The sequence below is a fragment of the Sturnus vulgaris genome, chromosome 1 (assembly GCF_052056855.1).
Source record: "Sturnus vulgaris isolate bStuVul1 chromosome 1, bStuVul1.hap1, whole genome shotgun sequence".
Classification (NCBI taxonomy): domain Eukaryota; kingdom Metazoa; phylum Chordata; class Aves; order Passeriformes; family Sturnidae; genus Sturnus; species Sturnus vulgaris.
The window spans coordinates 97,694,565-97,711,470 of record NC_142243.1 but is presented as its reverse complement, the minus strand read 5'-3'; the positions used below and the strand labels follow the sequence as shown (position 1 = coordinate 97,711,470).

Here is a 16,906-nt window from a genome sequence, read left to right as displayed (position 1 = left end):
CACCGAGCGAAGTTTTCTGGGGAGACGACCGGGATTCCGGCTGCCGCCCTGGGCGGGGACGGGGGGCACCTGCAAGCCGAAGGGAGGGAAGAAAAGGCGGGGGGAAATAAAGAGGGAGAGAAAACCCCACCTCCCCTTTCCCCGAGGAAACGTTCCCGGGGAGCCCAGTCTCCCGAAGCAGCGCGGGGGCGCGGAGACTCCGCGGCGGGGCGGGCGGGGAGGGCGCGGCCGGAGCGGGCGGAGCGCCGCTGCTGCTGCTGCTGCTGCTGCTGCTACTGCTACTGCGGGGGCGGCGGGGCTGCTGCGCCCTCTCCGCTCCCGGCAGCGCAAACTGTGCCCAGTCCAGCTCCGCTCCGGGCAGCGCAAACTGCGCCTAGCCCAGCGCCGGCGTCTCCGCCCTTCCCTGCCCGCCGCCCCGTGCTGGTGCTGCTGGGGCGGCTGCCCCGGGCTCGCCGCGGTCCGCGGTGCAGGGAAGCGGCGGCTCCGCGTTCTGCCCGCGGAAACTTTGCCCGGTGCGCAAGGGGAAGGATGGAGCCAGGAGAGACCGCGGCGGCGCTCCTCAACCTGTCCCGAGCCGCGGCAGAGGCGCCCCGCGGGGAGTTCAACCTGTCCGGGCTGCCAGAGGCCGAGGGGAAGCCCCTCTTCGGCATCGGCATCGAGAATTTCATCACCTTGATCGTCTTCGGTTTAATCTTCACCCTGGGGGTGCTGGGCAACACCCTGGTGATCACGGTGCTGGCGAGGAGCAAGCCAGGCAAGCGCCGGAGCACCACCAACATCTTCATCCTCAACCTGAGCATCGCCGACCTGGCATACCTGCTCTTCTGCATCCCCTTCCAGTCCACGGTCTACGTGCTCCCCACCTGGGTGCTGGGAGCCTTCATCTGCAAGTTCATCCACTACTTCTTCACCATCTCCATGCTGGTGAGCATCTTCACGCTCTCGGCCATGTCTGTGGACCGGTACGTGGCCATCGTGCACTCCCGACGCTCCTCAGCCTTGCGCGTTCCCCGCAACGCGATGTTGGGTGTGGGGCTCATCTGGGCACTCTCCTTCGCCATGGCCTCGCCTGTGGCTCACCACCAGCGCATCTTCCACCGCGAGACCAGCAACCAGACCTTCTGCTGGGAGTTCTGGCCCAACCCACGCCACAAGAAGGTCTACGTGATTTGCACGTTTGTCTTCGGATACCTGCTCCCACTGCTGCTCATCTCCTTCTGCTATGCCAAGGTGGGGCAAATGTAAAAGGATGGGGGGGACACAGTGGTGGAAAGGGTGTCCGTGAGCCATAGGGCCATTTCTGGGCATCTGGAGGGATTTGGCGCCACTGGGAGAAAAAGGAGCAGGGGTGAGTTTGTGCCAAAAAGGGAGAGGGGCAGGTTTTGTAGCTGAGGGATGTCTGACAGGGGACAACATATGTTCAATATCACAGAGAGCTCAGAACAGGGACTGCATGGGGTAAGTGGGGGTTGTTCTGGCAATTACTGGGGTTTCTCTGTCAGATTCCTTTTTTGCAGAATGCTAGGAAACCCCAGTGCTCTGCTGCTTTCTCCATCACTATGACTCTTTTAATTTCTTGCAGTGCTGTGTGAGGAGTTTGACTCAATAAAGTGCAACAAAGCAACAAGTTGTTCAGGCTTCAGATGAAGCATTGTGGTTCTTAAAAATGTGCAGTGCACTTGAAAGTGACAAAAAATGATGTTTGCTGTTAAGAGTAAAATGTGCATCATGCTGCCTGGTCCCTGTGGTGCCATGTCTTGCCCCAGTCAAAGTTGATGAGAGAGTTACCTCTGACTTCAGCAAAGCCAGGTGGTTCTAGGGAGCAGGGTATGAGAACCCAGGTAGGAGAAAGCAATCATTAAGGGTGCCTGAATATTTAAGGACTTTCCTGCTTAAGCAAAGTGTCACATTTTTCTGGAGTAATAATTGCAGCTCTCAGTGTACGATCCTCTGCTTGCTGCTTATCAGGATGTGGAGCACCAGTTGCTACCTGCTGAGATAGGCAGAGATCCTCCTGTTTCTGTGCCAGCTGAAAGATTCAGTCGCAGGATTTCTCCGTAGGCAGTGATTTACACTTGAGAGGATAGGACTGCTCTTGCACATATAGACTGCTTAAGCCAGTTCTTCATTTGGAAAGTTCAATAGATGTACCTGAGGTATTTAATTTGAACAAGTAATTTTATGTTCCGCTCAGTTTTATATTACGTCAGCCTAATCGTGGTGTGCGAATTGAGGTTATAATGTTGCCCTACTCTAATGAAACCAAGGCGTGCAGAACACAAAGGACAACATTTCTAAATGGCTGTTCATAGTGGAACAAATCCAACCTGGCAAATGAAGAAGAGACACAAGTTTTCACACATGAATTGAATCCTGCTTTCCCTGAATGAATACACTGGTATTTCATCTACTGTGGTGAATATGACTGAGCTGTAGTGATAAATTGTCAGTTTGAAGAAAGTATTACACATTGCAGGGAAAACATTACAGAACGTGTGCACAGGGGGATTTCAGCTACTAATTCTTCCCTTTTTCAAAGCCACAGTTTCAGCATAACGTACTGGCCTTCGAAGTCCAATTACATGAGAGAAGATTAAAAAGAAGTATTTCGAAATTAGCATAGTCCTGTACAGTGTAGCATGAAAAAAGCAAATATATGCATAGTAAATGAAACACACTCTGTCATTACAATGCACCTCTGCAGAAGTAAATCTCTCAATATTAGAATTAATATGTAGTTAAAAAAAAAAAGCAAGAAAAACCCCTCCACGCCAGCAAAAGCAGCTCTATGTGAAAAATATGCCCAAGAACAAGTTAGTAAAATCAAGGCCACTTGAAATTACAATGAAATCGTATGCTTGCTTAAATTATTGCCAGACTAGTGTCTCACCCTGACTTTGTGATGTGTTTTGAGCCTGTACGTGTGATCCTGCTTGCCTTGATGTCAGGCGGGAGGAGCTAACCTGAAGAGGTGGATTTTAGAAAATAGCTAGGAGATAGCTGGTATTCCCATCAGTTTGCAAGTTGAAAAATGCCTTGACTCTTAGAGAGCTATCGAAGGTATTTGTACCCTGCAGCTAAAGACTCACTCCTGCCCTCTTTAGGAGCCCCTGACCAACCTCCAACTGCAGTATTTTGGGGCAGGGAGAGCTTTCTTTTCTCAGGCTGAGCAACCTCAACTCTCTCAGCCTGTCTTCATAGGAGACATTAATCTCTGCATTAGTTTCTTATGGACTTCACTGGTTTTCATGAACTGTGGATCAGCAAGATAACACAATCTTCTGCTACAGTAAATTAAGACAAAGGAGACTCATTTCTCTATTTGAATATATTGCCTTTTCCAGACTCCTTTAAGGCAGTTCTGTTTCTTTCATAAACAAATTGCAGTCGAACTTTCAGTATTGAAAGTCTCATTTTTTAGGCACTCTAATAGGGACCCAAGTTCTTTCTCTCTCTTACTCACATTTATATCGTATTAGCAGAGATTTGCATTTTTCCCATGGATAACAATGCTGTTACAATGTACAGAAGTTCTGAAGTAGTGCCAGGTATTTGGAAGCAGTATCCTCCCAAAATATCTCATGTGATATATGTTCTTCAGGCAGAGATTTATGAAATCATGCTCTGTCTTGTGTGTACAGTTAGCTCTTTTCTGTCTTCCACAAGTTACACTGGTTCAGTTTCAATGCAAATTTTTGATAGAGGAGTGAAAATATCAGAATTAAGGATGTTTCCCTAGTTTTATGAGAACAGCAGACAATTAAGAAGGTGCAAAATCTCCATTACCTTCTCTCTTTTAAGGAGTCTGTTTGCATTCAGCTGTTAAACACCAGACAAGCCATAAGGGAAGAGGTCTTATCAACTTACAGAGAAGACACATCTTTTTGAGGAGCACAGTAAAGGAGTCACAGATCCCTAGGAAACCAGCTTTTGTTGCCTCACAGAACCACCCTTGAAAGAAGCTTACTACAACAGAGGGAGGAGCAGTGATTATGCAGTGATCAGCTGAGTCTCAGAACTGCTTACAGACACCTTGAGTTCTGACTGTTTTATTGCTTATCTTTTTCCTTGCTATATTTTTGTAATATTGGCTTTTTGTATATGTCATAACAGTGCTACATTTGCTCACTAATGTGTCCTTAAAGGGTAAAGCAATAAATGATTCCCAGTCAGCTTCTAACAGTTGACATCTGCCAGGGTTGTGCAATGTTACAACTAATTTTGGGTACCTCCATTTTTCAAGTATTCACTCTTGAAAGTCAGGCCTCTTTCAATCAAACCTTTAGGCTGGACACCTGTCATTATTAGCAAACATTTCCTTTTATAGATGTATAATGTTGAAAACTTTCTTTAAAACAAATATGTCTTGCCTTAAAAATGTTCCCATTCTTATCTATCATTCTGAACATTCTGAATTTATGTCATGTATGATTTACAGACTTGGTTAAAACTAAGCCATAAAAAACATAAAATGCAAGCTTATCTGGCTCTGGATATTATATCCTAAGTTTTACTGAGTAGCAAGGGGAAAGCTTCATTAAACTGCACTGAAAGAGAAAAATAAAATGTATGACACATTAGTCACACACTCTTAATTGAAAGAGGGTGAAGGATCTCTTGTGACAATAGAAGTAGCAGCATTACTTTAAAACATGGATTGCAGGCAATGGCACTTGAATTTCAATCAGGTTCATACTACAAAGATGGTTCAGAATGTAATGCTTATATTATCCATAAGACAAGCAATTCATTCTTACTAGATAGTGACCTTGTGCAGGCTTTCCTTCTGCATGATTTTCAGCGGCTGATAATGAGAGTGTGGTCAGTGAAATGCCAGACAGCAAACATGGTTTGTAACAGTGTAGACTTCAAACTTTCAGAGTGTTTGATAGACTTATATGAAGAGGTATAGATAGTTGAAGTTATTTTCTTCAGTCCTGTATTGGAAAAATCTCTTTCTCGACTTGATTTGGTCAAAGTCCTCAGTCAAGGCTCTCAAGCCATCTTGAATGTAATTTCTGAAACAAAAAATAGAGGGGAAAAGAATAATTAAAACATTTTTTTAAGAGAAAAAAGAGAGAAAGACAGAGAGAAGGAGAGACAGAGAGATGGGAAGGAAGGAAGGAAGGAAGGAAGGAAGGAAGGAAGGAAGGAAGGAAGGAAGGAAGGAAGGAAGGAAGGAAGGAAGGAAGGAAGGAAGGAAGGAAGGAAGGAAGGAAGGAAAAGAAAGAAAGAAAGAAAGAAAGAAAGAAAGAAAGAAAGAAAGAAAGAAAGAAAGAAAGAAAGAAAGAAAGAAAGAAAGAAAGAAAGAAAGAAAGAAAGAAAGAAAGAAAGAAAGAAAGAAAGAAAGAAAGAAAGAAAGAAAGAAAGAAAGAAAGAAAGAAAGAAAGAAAGAAAGAAAGAAAGAAAGAAAGAAAGAAAGAAAGAAAGAAAGAAAGAAAGAAAGAAAGAAAGAAAGAAAGAAAGAAAGAAAGAAGGAAAGAAAGAAAGAAAGAAAGATGGATGTCATGAGTGGTAGTCGTAGTCATATGGTCTGTACCAGACTAGACCCTGCAAGTCTTCCTGCAGTCTCTTACACAACAACATAATTTTCTTATCACAGCACTCCACCCGCATCTCCAGAAAAGAGGGAAGCTGGTGTCTGAACAGCAGGTACATGAAAGCTGGGGTTGAAAATATTACATCTTATGAGACCAGGTCAGGACCTATTTTTTAGCAAGCTGAGTATTTCATTCCATGGGTTAAAAATGCATATGCAAATGTATTAGTGGATATTTGAAATAATTTCTTAAGAGAACTAGCCTAAGGCAAATTAAGAGGTGCATTGTAAAATAATTGTTCGTTCAGGCTGTTCCAGGAACAATTGATTATTCATTGGCCCAGAGAAGAGGCAATTTGAACAGGGTAGTGGGGAGAGTGACTTCGATTTGCCTTGTAGTGGTTGTGCATAAACATGGCTCTTTTTAATACTCCATGGCATTCTGTGTAGGTCTTTGAGAGCTGTTCTGCTGCTGTTGATAAGTAATTGCATTTTGCCTATTTCTCTTGCTGCTACTTTTCATGCCATCTGGTACAATACTATGAGGAGCCAATATGTTTTCATTGCAAGTACTTATTCTATGAAATGTCTATGTAATCCAAAAGAGGGGAAGCTGAGAAGGTTCATTTGAGGGTTATAGTCTAAATTGACACCACCTCCCAGTCTCCTCAAATACCCAATTTACCTGTTTTGTCTCCTGCATCTTTCTTTGAACTGGAGCGAGATACAATGCAAAACTTTGGGCTAGAAGTTTCAAAACAGAAGAAAAAAATGTTTGTAACTTTAAAAAGGATTTTGCAGTTCTGATCTCTGAGGAGAGTTTATCTGACTTTAGTTTTGGGCTGTGAGGGAGAATCACAGAACAGTGCAGTCACTGGGTGGCACATGATGGGATTTGCAAAGGTTTGGTAGAAACAGACCATCACTGTAAGTTATGGGAAGGGGGTATGATAGATGAAGCAGCAGTGCTGGGACATGAACTTAATTTCATTCCTCCCATGCCTTTTTTTTTTGGTTTTATGTTTTTCACTGGTAGACTCAGCAATTCATCTGGTCTGTACATGGTGATAGGAGGTCAGTAAAAAGTCCATGAGCCAGACGGTCACCTCCCTGATCTTCTGGGGTTCTGTCCTTTCCCTTGGATCTACTTCATAGTGAAGAAGAAAGAAACGAAGTCAAAACGGGACTTTCTCAGGAAAAGCCTCTTTATTTTTCTCCTACTTTTTCTTAGCTTGGGTTAGCCCTGGAAGTGGCCTGGATAGTGTTTCCAAATAGGAAGTGCACACAGGGTGAGCCACATAGTAGTACACGGACAGGCACAAATGAACTGCACTTACAATACTAAGTGGTTATAAGTAAGTTCTTATTTTTATTGTTGTTGGTGGTCCTCTGGTAGCTAAGAGTAGATACCTAAAAAATGAAGTCTGCTGATGAGCTCTGGATGCTCACAAATACCATCTTACTTCTTTTAATTCAATATGTATGTCTATAAAACTCAAATGCTAGAGTGGGATCAAGTCTCTAGATCATCTTGACTGATGTCTGTCCTGAGAATGATTAGCTGTGCACCCCAAAGAACACAGAGAAAATGTCCCCAGATGATATTAAAGGATCTGAATTTGGACCTTTTTCTCCACCTCAAGATGTCTATGCATCCTGCATCCAAAACCTTATGTGTAAATTATTATGTTAAAATTTGGACCCTGCTCTTGGACAATGAGCCTTTTTGTGATGTGTTTTTAAAATTTGCTTGTGAAAGACACATGGTGAGTATCATCACCTTGTTGTTAAATGTCATGCCTCATGTGTCATGCCTCGTGTGTCATGTCTCAATTTAGTATAAATTATGTTTGAAGGCCTAAGCTTCTTTCAAAGATCAAATAGTGCCAAAGTCTTCATTATGTTAACCAAACATCCATCTGCAGGAAGAAAATTATTCAGGTGACTCAGAAAAGCTCTGACTCAAAACATACACTTTTCTTGTTACACACACTAAAGGTCATTCTAAACCAACAGTCTCTGACTTTTTATGGAAGGAGATTGCTAATTCTATGTACAAGATATGTTTCCATCTGTTTCCTTTTTAATTTGTGATATATATTTGTTATGTAATACATCTGAATATTTTTATGAGAATTCAGCTGTGCTCTGCTTTGAATTTGTTAGTTCACACGGACTCACATATGTAATTCTTTTGTTTTTCCTACTGTGCATGTTTGAAATGTGTAAGTTGGTTCAGTGATGTTTGTTAGTGAATCATGCTGTACTGGAGAGTACAAGAGTACTCTAAGATACATGGGTTTGAATTTTGTTTGAATAGAAATTGGGGAAATATGATAAAGAGATGCAAATTTATCTTTTCAGGTTCTTAATCATCTGCATAAGAAGTTGAGAAACATGTCAAAGAAGTCAGAAGCATCCAAGAAAAAGGTATTTTGCATTCACTACTAATACTCATTTGTGTGTCTTTTAGTTTTATGGCTAAGCTAATTTGGTGCTTGTTGCTAAGGATGTAACAGAGAGAAGAAATTAAAATTAAGTATTTAATGAAATATTCAGTGTTCCTCTGAACTTAGCAGATTGGAATATTTTCTGACCCAAGTTTTCCATCACATTGCATCAGGCCATTACCTGAGATCCTCATATTTGGAGCTTCAGAGCATCTGAAATTTAGGCACAGGAAGACAACCTGCCTTTTGTGTTAAATTTTTTTCTTTTTTTTCTTTTTTTTTCTCACAGGCATTTTCCCCTGACTTGTAAATCATGAGATTTTAAACTTTTTTTTTTTTTTAAACTAGCTGATATTGTAATGTTTCAGTGAATATTTCCTAGGCTGTATGAGGAACCTTAAAAATGAAATTTATTGTGCATTCTAAGAGACTTTTAATGATTCTCCAATTTTTCTATTGATTTTCCACACAATGTTTTCTTCTTCTATGTTCAAGACATAAGTTATGTACTGGATACAAATAGAATCATGAGAGGTCTTTAAAGAAGAATATATGCTTCATGGTATTAGAACAATATTTGAAAGAGGCATTAAAACAGAGAATTTGTCAGTTAATATAATGTGGTTGTGATTTTTTAGCAGATTTGACCACAGTGCTCATTTGACTAATTTCTCATTTTATGGTTGTGGAGAAAAAACCCCTTAAGCTATAGCTCTTCATTTGATCACTATTTTCATATGAGCATGGAGAGTGCCTGCAATGTAAATGAGATTTATGATAAATTTGAGTCCCTGGACTCAACAGGGAATAAGTACTCTCTCATTTATGCATTGTCTATTTTTTTGAAAAATAGATAGATCAATAGATTCATTAGATCAATAGATTTTGATTCCTAGAATTAAAAGCATTATGGCCCTGACTCAGTAAAATACTTAACATATATACTTCTACATTTAATGTCAAAGCCAAAGGTGCCATTTTCAAAGAGATTTTGTATGTTGCCATCTCTCATCTAAATTATTCTCAAACTGTAAATATCTCTGCATTTCCTCTAGCCACTAACTCTCAAAATTGTAGATCTGGCTAGGAATTAACTTTCATAGTTTCAGGATAAAGCATTACATATATGAGCAAGACTGCTCGGATGTATCAGGGTTCAGGAGGCAAAGAGGAAAAAAAACCAAAAAGCAGTCCAGAATTTTTTTTGCCTTAGAAAATGAGTTTCTAAACCTAAAGCCTAACTCATGTTTTTCAAAGCCTTTGTTAGTGTGTTAGTGCTTGTTCTCTCTGGTTACCTTATCTTTCTTCTTTTCCTTCTACTGTCTTGTGAAGAATGCATTACAGGTGTAATTATACATTTTTAGCTTTATTCAAACCTTTATGAACATTCTAGTAGCAGAATCTTAAAATAAATTTGCTGCATGTATGGAAAAATAACTAAAAATACTGATTTGCCTAAATTATATTTTTCATGCTTTTTGGTCACAAATCATCAATATTAACATCATATACTTCAAGTGAGTTTTATTTGCCAGTAAGAAACCCTAAGCAAGCTCCCAGTAGGTAAAAAAGAGCTTTAGTGATACCTTGCTTGCAAGCCAAAGTGATGATTTTGGAAAAGTAAACTCTGAAGTTAGGCTTAGGAGAAACAATAGGATAAAGAAGATGTTGTGAGGTTTCCTAATACAAAATTACTTTTTCTGCAGGTATGACATACCTTAAGTAAAAGTTACAAGAGACATGTTGTCACCCTCTGCTTTCAGGTGCATCCATAGCCTATTGAAAGCCAGTGATTTTCCTGGTTAATTTTTCTTAGAATTTTGAACAAACTGAAGCAATATGCCTCTTTTTAAGTAATATTGCATGTGATATCCTGAAAATTTGTTTCCACTTGTAATATTAACCCACTGAACACATCAATCAGGGAATAAACTGCTCTTAATTTATGTGATCTTGTTAGAACACATCCTCCTAATAAGACCTGAAAAAAAAATCTCTGTGGCTGTTTTAGTGGCAACTGATTTAAACTTCATAGGGCTAAGAGAGGAATGGCTTGTGAAAACAAATTATTTCTTTAGATTAAATAAATTATATTAACTACAGATTTAATGTCTTTTGGTTTCCATTGTGAGATTATACTGATCAACGGCAGAATCTGTCATAAGTTATTTTGGCCTGTAGCCACAGAAATCAAAACGTTTTTCCTGGAAGGTTTTCTAAGCTAACTCATGTTCTGATTAGGTAGGTCAGTTTATTTGTTACTGAGCATTAATCAGTTCAAGAAGTAGAGACCAAGTTCCATAAACTAGCAGAAAATCTAATATTTTCTATGGTGCAATATTTATCACTCTGTGACCACTGGGTTAGTTTTGGATGTGAAAAAGTTACCTGAAAAATTATGTTATTAAGTGTTAATACAGAAATTATAAGGGGTCATGACATAATATGCCTTGGAGTTATTATTAGACTTTTATTTGGAGACTTGTTTGGTTGAAAGAGGTACTTGGTAGAGGGATAGATATTAATTAGTTAGGTCACTGCAAAGCACTAACTGCTGTTTCTGAAGTAGATGAAAGCTAAAGAAAATATTGACAGTCAGATTCCACTGTGCCCTGACAGAACACCTTCAGCACCTGAAGGGTCCCTACGACCTCTTTCTGGAGCTCAGAATTGATCTAATGAAATTGATGGTCCTCTCATAAATAGTGGAAGTGCAGTGTGGAAGCAGCACTGAAGATACTTTTTGTTCCATTTTTAAATTAATGTTTGGTGGTGAACTTTAATTTCCAGATTGCTTTTGATAATGTGCAATGGCCAGAAATTTCAAGCACTTACTTTTGGGGTTTTTTTTCGCTAATTGTATCCCAAAATGTTGTTGTATGACTCTCTCTGTGGAAATTCTGTATTTAAAGGAGACACTTCCAAAAAGCTTTCTTAAGTAAGCACTTGGGCAAGCTCTAAGCTTTTCTACCAGCTACCTTCGTGCATAATAGATCTTTCTTGAAATTTTAATTGGAAACTCTTGTGCACTATAGTAAAATATAGATCATTAGATCTGGATGAGATTTCCCAAAGACCCCTGTTGTCTTATTTTACAACAGGCTTAGGTCCACTTCAGAAAAGGCTAAGCTTTTGTGTAGGGGGTTAGGAGCATAATTTGTTACCTTTGAGGAAAGTTGTGCATTTGCTGTTTACTATGACATTTTCCAAGGCTGGGATTCTCCTTGCAGTAGTTCTCTATGCAAAATAAAGCCCATATAGGTAATGGGGTGAAATCAGTAACATATATTGCAGTGTGTTCCCTCTCAGTATACTTTTTGTTGTGTTTTTTGGGGGGTTGGGTTTTTTTCCCCTCCAAACAGTAGTTTTGAAATAGGTTTAAAGCTGATCCTTTGAGTGCTCATCAGACATATGTGTTTTCCTTTCCTTGTCTCAGACAGCACAGACTGTGTTGGTGGTGGTAGTGGTTTTTGGCATCTCCTGGCTGCCTCATCATGTGATCCATCTCTGGGCTGAATTCGGAGTTTTCCCACTGACTCAAGCCTCCTTTCTCTTCAGGGTAACTGCACACTGCCTGGCCTACAGCAATTCTTCTGTGAACCCAATCATATATGCATTTCTATCTGAAAATTTTAGGAAGGCCTACAAACAAGTCTTCAAATGCCAGATTGGTAATGAGTCACTTCTGAATGATGCTAAGGAAAATAAGAGTCGGATAGATACACCACCCTCTACCAATTGTACCCACGTGTGAATGTTGAGAAGCCCTGTGTGTTGGCTCTTCCTTTATGTAAACTAAACACCAAGAAAAAAAAAGCACAATGAGCTTTATCCTGGGTTTATCTTGATAAAGCTAATTGGTATTTAATGTACTGAAGTTGCATTTGTAACCAAAGTTTGTGAAACTCATATGAAAGAAACCTGGGCTGATCCTTTGCATCTTAGATAGCTTTGTGAAATAAAGGTCTTGGACTTCCATAGATATTTGTGAAAAAAAAAAAAAAAAAGTTGAGATGATATGTCTGTATTCTTACTCACTAAGCATACAAAGGTACAAGATGTTCATGTGGACAGGTAACCTTCTGACATCTTACTCCATGAAAGTGAAAAATTGATAAATTTCATGTCCTACAGATAATAAATACTGGACTACTGTGATTTCAAAGAAAGCTTTTGTTCTCTTTTCAGATTGTTTTAACGTTTTTTTCTTTTTAAAGTAAACTTGGGCTCTGATTTGGAGTTGGAATAAGTTGTGTACACCTTGAGACAATTGCTTTAGAGAGGAAATGCTATTTCTATCTGTTTAGCTGGATTTAATATGTCTTACTGAGCAAGGATGGATTGGTTTTCCACTTCATGTGGCTGCCTTGCTGTATACACAGAGCTCTCGTGTACACTATATAGGGGTTTTCTTATAGCCTGTGTGTAGTTGTACTGAAATGAGGATTTGTGTCTGACTGAGGGAAGCTTTTCTTCATGTGCTGCATGTGCATGTGTATGTTTTCTTAATTTCATTGGCCTGGAGATGGAGATACAGTTTTAAACTTGCAATGCATACATATGTTTTTAAATGTTTCATAAAAAAGCTCTAGACAATGATTAAGGATTTAAAAGAAGCATTCCCTTAAAAGGTGTGGGCGGAGCTTGATACCATGTAGTTTTAAACTGGAAATATAAAGTAGGTTGCATTTAAATTAATTCAAAGTACATAAGGTAAACGGTACAATTCTGCAAATTCTTAAATAAAATTAGTAGTTTCCACAACTTTATAAATTTACTTAAAATGTCTTTAGGTGGTAAACCACTAAAGAAATAATGAAAAAACAGTTACTCCTTTAAAAACATTCTTTTAGCTGGAGTAAGACATGATTTTACCTTTTTTTATTAATGACACATAGAGTCATAGAGCAAATCAAGTTAAAGGAACTTCTGGACATCCTCTCATGGCAGGGAATGCCCTCAGAGTTGTGTCACTTCCTTGTCTAGGCAAAATCTGAAAATTTCTAAGGATGGCAATTCAACAATATTTTTGGAGCAACCTATGCTAGTGCCTAATCACCCTCACTATTTTTTTTCCTTATCCACAGTTGGGATTTCCCTTGATGTATCTTGTGACCATTGCTTTCTGTCCTTTCCCTGTCTACTGAAGTTTGTTCTCTAACTGACTGATGTGTAGATTTAAGATGGCCATTGAATTTCCCCTCAGCCTTCCCTTCTGAAATCACTGTGCTGCTCTCAGCCTCTCCTCAGGTCCCTGGCTGGACCAGTGGCCTTCCCCTGCCCTTCCTCCAGCATATCCATCCCTCTCATGAAATGAGGTGCTCAAAACTGAGGAGTGTGTTCCAGGTGTGGCCTCACAAGCACTGACCACAGTAATTGCTTCTCTTGACCCATTGGCTGGTTCTTGCTAATGCAGCCCAATATTCTCATAATTTATGGCTGCAAGGAAACACTGCTGACTTATATTGAATTTCTGCTTTACAAGCCCTCGAGTCCTTTTCTGCAGATTTGCATTGAGTCCCAGTCCAAGTGTCAGGACTTGGCTTTTGTCTTTCTTGATGTTCATGCATTTGGTAGCTGTCACTTCCATGTTTCCCGTTTACCAAGGGTCCTTTGAAAGGCATGCCTGCTCTCCAGAATATCCACCACTCACCCAGGTTTGGTATTTCGTGTAAAATTGCTGAGAGAGTCCTGCAACCCTCTCCTGGTCTTTCAAGATGCTAAGTGGGGTTGGCCGGATCCTCTTTCAGATTCCTTTTTCTCCACAGACTTGCTTTAGAAAAAATAATAATTCAGAGTGGTGGAATATCAGCTATGGAGAGTTAGCTCACATAAAAATATCTATGTTTGTGTGACAGTACTGTCTTCTTGGAATAAGTAAAAGTGTATCAAAGACATGCTATTGCATGCATGGTGTTTGTGTCCATTCTTCCATATGAAGAAACCATTTGATTATATTTCTAGGAACAAAAAATATAAATATATACAAATATATATTTTCTAAAAACTCACAATTGGAAATGAATGGTTTATTACTGCAGGAAACCATTTCCTGGGCTGAGACTACGGTTCAGAAACAGCCTAAAAAGAAGTTCCTTTGAGTTTTGAGGTACTCAAACACTCAAATTATTAAAGCATTATCAAACTTCAGCTGAATGGACATTTTAGAAAAATTTAGGAAATTCTATGATTTTGAAAGTTGTATTTTTATTTTTAAAAATTGCTATTTTGTGATTTTGAATAAAAATTGCAATGTAAGCATATAATTGTAAAAACAATTATGATAACAAGCTAAGTATATTGTCACTTCTAGAGAAGTATTTTTTCCTTAATTGTACATAATTTTAAACCCAGGTGCTTGATAGTAATGAAGCTACATATGTCTGAAAATTTTTAGGATGAGGGAGTGAGAGAGAAGGGATTTCTGCAACAACTGTTTAGAAAGGTCCCATCTTGTTCCTGGTGAATATGAGTAAAACTTCCACCTGAATTTTCAGGGAAACCTTAAGAAGCAGCTGACACCCTAAGGCTCAGTTTCCTGCCTGAAGCGTGCCTTTGTTGGTCTGTGTCTGCAGTGTGACTTTGTCCTGCTCAGCTGTGACACAAAGGTTATGAGCATAGGAGCAGTGTCAATGTGTGCTGTGAGCTGTGGCCAAACCTCCAGTGGCTGCAACCTTGGTCAGGAAGGTGTCCTGCCACAGAAATTACTGACTTGGGTAGAAAATCAGGGAATGGGTGCTAAGATCCCCTACAACTGAGTATTTGCTTCCAGCTTCTGAGCTTGTTGGCAGGGATTGTGGTTTCTGGTGGAAAGCAAAGCAGAAGTTTCACCTCATTGACTGGCTTAATATGCTTTTTGGTGTCTTTTTCTAACAGGAAAGGTTGATTTCAGTGTACATGAAGTAAAGGCAAGAGAAAAAAAATATATTTCTCTGGTTAGGCCAGAGGAAATAATCCCACTGAATTCCATCCTATTGTGTGAATTTGAAAATGGTATGCTGTATGAAACAAAATAAATAACAGGAATGTGTACTCAGATTCCTCTCAAACTAAGACACTGCAGCAGGTTTCTAACAAAGTCTGCATTTTTTACATTACATTTTCTGCTTTGCACCACACTTGCCTAAAAAAGATACAGAAATCTCATTAAAAGAGGTAAAGAAATTATTCCACCAGGGCTCTTAGTGCCGTGTTTGCCCTGCCAGATTGTCAGTAGGTTGTTTGAGGTATCATACAAAAGATTACAGCAGCGCTCTTCTTCCCCTAATAACGACTAAAACACAATTCCAAGATATGTGTGGACCCAGATGCACACTGTGCACTGCTCTATATAAATCAGATTTAGGATCCATAGCCATAAAACCCCAATTAAATGGCACTTGGCCAACATACTGTTGAATATGTGCAAACATGCAGTAAAATGAAGGAACTTGTGTAGCTTTATGATCAGCAGTGCTACTTCACAGGTAATTGTGTTGCTCACTTAACTAATATTGAAGAAAGGAATATTATTAGTTGCAAGTGTAGCTGACACTTAATTGCTGCTTCTGAGTCATTAAACTACACTATTTTCAGTCACAAGTATGTACTAAACATATGAAGTAATGTAGTCATTCATAATTCTCTAAAATTCTTGTATCAAAAAATGTAGAATTTCTTCAAAATTTTTGTATGTCTAAGGTTGGTAACAAAACTTCATGTTGTAATAGATTACAAAAATATGCCCAAACTGGCTGAAATTACATGTAAAAAGCATTATGACTGTATAAGGAGCAAACTTAAATTTTGTAGTGGAGTGTTCCCATCTGCAATCCTAATATTCTTTCAATATTTTCTATGATTAAATTAGTTGGATCTGTGAGTATTTAAAATTCTTCAGAAATATTTTTTCTAAATTTAAACGTTGAAAAAATATTATTTTAAAAACCATTTAATCTTTGGCAAGATAGGGCATTTAAATGACAGTTTGTAAGTTATGGTCCTTTGAGCTTTGTATTGCCTTTTACTTTGCATGCATGCATGTCTTCCTTCAAACCTTATTATTTTCATAATTGATTAGATCTCCATTTTAAAAAATAATGTCACTATCTCCAAGAGATAAACATTAACCTTTATATATTTAATGTTGCAGTGAAATAAATTTCTCTTTAAATCACACAATTTAGGGAAGGAGAGGGATCGCTTTATAAAATAATTTTGTGAATACATTATTTTAGTCATTGTTATCTTCATGATTGCTTCACAGTGTGATGTGACACATTGAACCTAATGATATTTGTGGTATTTTGAGAAAAGAGAACAGCAAAGAAAAGAACAACTTGTACCTTACAGAGCTTGTGTTTGTTTTCTGTATTCAGTATGTGAGCAAATGTCAAAGACCAAAAAATTAAAAATTTATATTTGTTTCAATGTATAGTGCATGTAAAATAGTGTGCAGTTGTTCTGAGATATACTGTCCTTTGCACGAATTTTCAAGGAACATTTCCAAGAGGTCTGTACCATCTCTTCTTGGGTCTATCATATGAGATACAAACTGCTCTCCTTACAAAATTTTTACATAATAATTAAAAACAAGCAGCATATTTGTGAAAACTTCCAGAAAAAAAGTAAAACTGAATAGAGTTTGATGGCTAGATGTCACTAGATGGAGAAAATTCAACTGATATAACAAATACTTTGATTTTCAAGTACTTACATGCAGGAGGCATGGTCCTCCATTCAGGCTGGTAAGAAGTCTATTGAAATTTATGGAATTCAATGATATTTCTTATTCAAGTGTAGTTTAAATCTCTGTAATTTTTGTATAGTTTAAGAGATGGACAAATAGAGCCAGATTCAAATATTTGAATATGAGAAAAAAACTATGAGTCCTTCAATGATGTGAAGTCCAAACCTATTTTACAAAAGCCTGTAAGTG

The 16,906-nt window shown here is 38.9% G+C and overlaps 1 protein-coding gene across 1 annotated transcript; it reads left to right on the top strand.

Moving 5' to 3' along the window:
- The first annotated feature begins 489 nt into the window (after positions 1-489).
- On the top strand, positions 490-16,398 carry GALR1 (galanin receptor 1). The gene is made up of 3 exons (XM_014875144.2): positions 490-1,230; positions 7,904-7,969; positions 11,426-16,398. Exons 1-3 carry the CDS (start codon positions 529-531, stop codon positions 11,741-11,743), a joined length of 1,086 nt encoding a protein of 361 aa, XP_014730630.2. The 5' UTR covers positions 490-528; the 3' UTR covers positions 11,744-16,398.
- Positions 16,399-16,906: the final 508 nt, after the last annotated feature.

Coding starts and splice junctions, on each gene's coding strand:
- GALR1 (XM_014875144.2), top strand. CDS start 529: ATGGAGCCAGGAGAGACCGCGGCGGCGCTCCTCAACCTGTCCCGAGCC. Junction 1,231..7,903: donor TCTCCTTCTGCTATGCCAAG/GTGGGGCAAATG, acceptor TTATCTTTTCAG/GTTCTTAATCATCTGCATAA. Junction 7,970..11,425: donor CAGAAGCATCCAAGAAAAAG/GTATTTTGCATT, acceptor TCCTTGTCTCAG/ACAGCACAGACTGTGTTGGT.